The 4,638-nt window shown below is 45.4% G+C and overlaps 1 protein-coding gene across 2 annotated transcripts; it reads right to left on the reverse strand.

Annotated features, from left to right (window-relative positions):
* Positions 1-2,227: 2,227 nt before the first annotated feature.
* On the reverse strand, positions 2,228-3,918 carry LOC133893654 (uncharacterized). 2 transcript variants are annotated; one of them, XM_062334743.1, is made up of 2 exons: positions 3,513-3,918; positions 2,228-3,421 (listed from the first exon to the last, which is right to left on the reverse strand). In XM_062334743.1, exon 2 carries the CDS (start codon positions 3,197-3,199, stop codon positions 2,348-2,350), a length of 852 nt encoding a protein of 283 aa, XP_062190727.1. In that variant the 5' UTR covers positions 3,200-3,421; positions 3,513-3,918; the 3' UTR covers positions 2,228-2,347. The 2 variants fall into 2 exon arrangements, with proteins under 2 accessions (XP_062190727.1, XP_062190726.1); XM_062334742.1 differs by having other exon boundaries at positions 2,228-3,428.
* Positions 3,919-4,638: the final 720 nt, after the last annotated feature.

The following is a 4,638-nucleotide window of genomic DNA, read 5'->3' on the forward strand; positions in this document are numbered from 1 at the left end:
ATATTTAGATTTTTAGTGAGCCCAACAACTTAAAGTCATTAGATGATATTGAACTGAAAGATTGTTGCACCAAATTTGCAAATACTTTATCTCTAGATGGTTCATATAATTTATGCTAAATGATCTAATATATGAGTTAAGGTTATGCAATTAACTTTACCAAATAGACCAATGTCTTCTATAAATATTTTTGAATATATCATAAAAACAGATTATTATCCTAACATTTCTATCGCTTATTAAATCTTATTTGTTGTGCTTGTGATTGTGGTGTCAGCTGAAAGAAGCTTTTCAAAATTGAAACTATTGAAGAACTATTTGAGGTCTATAATGTCTAAAGAAATATTAAATGGTTTGACAACTTTATACATTGAGAAGAAATTACTGAATGAGATTGGTATTGATACCATCATTAGTGATTTTACATCTAAAATGTTAGAATAAATTGTTTAAGATGATCTCTATAAAGGGTTTAAGGTGAGCGTTATTTTTTTATACTTTAAATGTTTATACAAATAATTTTTAATACACCGAATATTATCTTTATAATTTATATATTAATTAAATTTTGATGGGCCTGTTCTTTTTTCGCCCCGGGCCACCAGATACAAAGATCCGACTCTATCATTCTCAAGACGTCTTATATTAACGGACTGAGCACTGAGGACGAGTTTAATAACGACATTTCCCCTCGGTGAGCAGCGTGTAGCACCAGTGAGCCACGAACATGTTGCCTACATGGTCTGCTGCAGGCCCATCCAAATTTCGCGGCAAGCGAAATCAACAGGGCGTCAGTTAGAACATCGCCATTGCACCGCGAGCCAATTGGAAAGAAGAATTCCCTCAAAAGGAAGACGAAAAGGATATGCGTGCGTACGCACTGCGAGTGGGACGGTTTCAGTATATTGAGCGATGGCGAGAGGGAAACTGATTCAGCAGTGACCGGGCGGCCCTGTTTTCGATTGTTGCCGCCTCGCTTTCCCTCGGCTCTCGCCGAGAAGAAGCCTCGCCGTACCGGCGATGACCCGCAGATCTCATGGACCTCAAGGGGAGGAACCGGTGGAATGCCAAGTCAATCTGTCGACCATCCCTGCCCTCCTCGTCTGGGATATTCTTTGCTTCAGCAGATGAGCACCTCATGCTCATTGCTATGTAACAACCAACGAGTGCTTCTAGAAGAATCCCAGGCGCCTTATGTGTGAGAGAATTCAAGCAAGTATTCTTGTGTTTGAATTTATCGTGGCATTAGAGGTTACCATGGCTTTCTTTCTTTTCTTTTCTTTTTTTATGCATCAAATGAGGAAACCATGAGTCATCACAAGTTGACAGCTGCATTTCCTGCCGTCGATAAGTATATTTTGGCATCATCTATGTAGTTGTAGGCGTACAGAGCAACTTAGCACTTGCAGATTTGCAGTGCATGATATTATAGCATAGCAGTAACGATAAAATCAACTGAATTCACGAGTCTGTGGACCAACCCAAATTGGTGGACCTCAGAGGGAACATCAGGAGAGGAAGAAGAAAAGAAAAGAAAAGAAAGAAGTTCAGCAACCAAATTCAACATTTTTGTAACATTCAGGTATCAACCCTGTATTTTTAGCCAGTAGAGAAAAAAAAAAAGATACGGCGTTGCCAAATATATACAGCATCAACCATCTAACTTTAACAAGGATGTGATTTTCTATCACTGATCTAATTAGTAGGTTTTGGACAACTCTCCCACCAGTGATCTAGTTAAGTAGTTATTAAAGCTCATTAAGATGATCATCCAATAATGTGTAACACACTGGGAGGGAAAGTGCCGCATGTGCAGAGTTACACACTTATGAAATAACTGATCACCATCATAATGCTTCGGCCAAAGAAAATAATGGAATAGAAAAGAAAGAGGAAAACACCATTATCTTTAATAATGTTGCTAACTCGGTACAAAATATGGCAGCAGATTTGCATAACTCAACGCTCTCTGTACTTCACCTCATTTTAAACATGCAAGGCATAACAATTGCACAGACTGCAGAACTGTCGACATCATTTTTGGTATTCTATCAAGGACTTTTGATCAAAAGGTGTAAAGCTGAAAGACATGGTAATAGATAAATTGAGCACAAGAACCCCCCATCCTATCTAAATACCTCTATTGATATAGCAAAAATCATATGTTTCAAAATCTCAACTTGTTCACAACCGCTAGGACAATATAAGTAAGGAACATGGAATCCTTGCACAGAATTTTGTTACATTTGCTACTTCGCTAGACCCTATATTCCTACTGTTACTATTCATCAATTCAGAGTAGAGTTGGTGAGTAAACCCTGCTATCATGTTTCTGCCAAGTGCCTACTCAAATCTTCCACGCATGAAGAATCAAAGTGAAACCAAAACGATGTGCTTGAGCCTCTTTTTCATTCTGTGAGCATGTTCTCAACAAGAATTTTTCCATTGATTGGCCCGACTGAAACAAAAACACAGCACATCCATTCGACGAGCCATATAGCCAGTCGTGCACATCCCAAAGCACCTCCACTGGAAGTCCATCAACATAGATCGTCTGGTTCCCTCTGAACTTCCATGCCAGTCTCTTCACCTGCAACACTCTCTTCTTGCCAATCCTGATTTCTAGGCTAGGATCCCTCACCCCTGCCGTGTCGCACTCTATGGCAATCTGATGCAGCTGACCAATGTCCAAAAACCGAGCCTTCGCCGAATACACCTTCTTCGCATAAATGTGCTCCTTCCTGGCTATCATGACTGCACTAGAATGTAAATCATCCGACGAGACCCGGTGATCCACCTCCTTGCGCATGTCACCGAGCACAAGGACAGTTTCACGATCATAGACCAGAGCAACATAGAAACCTTCAAGGGGCTCCGGCCCAGCTGTAAACTTGGCGGAGGACAGGTCCCAGATGATCTCCAGATTGCCACCGTCCACCTCCATGACCTTGGAGCCCTTCCTCTTGGAGAACAGCCATGGCTTCACCTCTGTCTTGCAGAGGCAACGGTTCGAGTAATCGTCAATTGAGATGGCCAGAGCCTGCCCCATGGCCACCTTGCTCCAAGTGACAGTAACCCTGCAAGGCTTGCCGAACAGACGGGCCAGGTAGGCGCACTGCACCATGTTCTGGCCACCTGAAGAAGAGGAATGTGCAACTTGAACACTGCTTTGACTGAGGCAAGATGCGAAATCCCTCATTTTGACGATGGTGATGGTTGCAAGCTGCAATCCCTTTTTTGCGGCTTTTCGACGAACACTACGTGCACACCTGCCCTATTGCCCAGAAGACTAGTTTCCACATTTGGATTCAGAACGTATGCTTCCTCCAGAGACTGGAGCAGTAGTGGAACTGATCCATCAAGATCTCATCTTTGCAATAGATATCTCAAGATTCCCCTACCAAAAGCACGCGTGTTCGACCTGAAATCTAAGATGGCGACAAATCAAGAACCCGGCGCAGAAAAGCACAGCCTTTAATCCAAAACTCCAACCGAGGTAAGAAAAACCAAACCTTTCCTGGAGGAATCAAGAACCACCAGCAGGTCAATCCCAATGGAGACTGGAATCGCCGAGCACCAACGAACAGCACCAAGAAAAAGGAGGAAGCCTGGGACCTCAAACACCAGTGGACAGACCAATCCGGTGGGCGGCCGTTTTCACCTGGTCCTCCCCGACCAAGAACAACTCACCTGCTCCACAACAGCGTGTTTGCTCGCTCCCTCAGGAGCAGTACAATACTGTAGCGTCGCTAGAATCTCGCCCTTTCCCTTTCCCCATGGTTTAGCTCGTAGTGGCATTGGAGCAACCAAAAGCAAGCTGGTGGAAAGAAGAGGACAAGGTAGCAGGACGAGGAGCCCAGCGCGAGGGCGCCCACTGGTGTCCGTGGCGTTGGGGAACGTGGGCAGCAGAAAAGACGCGGATGCAGCACCAGGCAGGCAGCAAGCTGCCGACTTGCCGAGGCAGACGGGTCCTTGGGTCGGGCGAGGTGCAGCTGCACTGTCCCATCACAGGGAGAGGTCGCCCTCCCCGCGGACATGTGAGCTCCACCTGACCCGCGTCTTCCGCGGCGGATCGTGGCCGTTAGAATCGAAACGCAATCAAAAAACACTAGAACGCACGCGAACTCAGCGGAGAGACTCGGCTAGATTGTGCTGCGACTGCGAAGCTGCAGTGTTTTTTTAGACTCTATCTCTACTATTTAAAAATCTTTAATAAGTTACATGTTCATTCTAAATCTCATATCTATCTTAAGTCCTACATCTATCTGAATCTATGCACAATCCGACGGCTCAAGTCCATTCAACGGGTTGACATCCCCTTCATCCGAAGGCCACTGCGTCTCCTGCCTCCACGACATGCCCTCCGCATTTTGTCGTCCCACGCCCCTCCCAAATCTCCGCGTTCCACCTTCGTTGCGTCTCGCCATCGAGCCATCGTGCACGCCGCTAAACGGGTCGACCACGACCTCCTTCGTTGATGTCTTGTGCACCATGGTCATCGTGCGCCTCATGAATCGCGTTGATTTCTTCGCTTCCCTGACGGATCCAGCGACGATTGCGGTATCCAAAGCTCATGACTGTCACTCCTGGCCCACCACCGCCACACGCCCTGCTGGATGCCAGATACCCCGCTACCTT

This window comes from Phragmites australis, chromosome 15, assembly GCF_958298935.1.
Source record: "Phragmites australis chromosome 15, lpPhrAust1.1, whole genome shotgun sequence".
Classification (NCBI taxonomy): Eukaryota; Viridiplantae; Streptophyta; class Magnoliopsida; order Poales; family Poaceae; genus Phragmites; species Phragmites australis.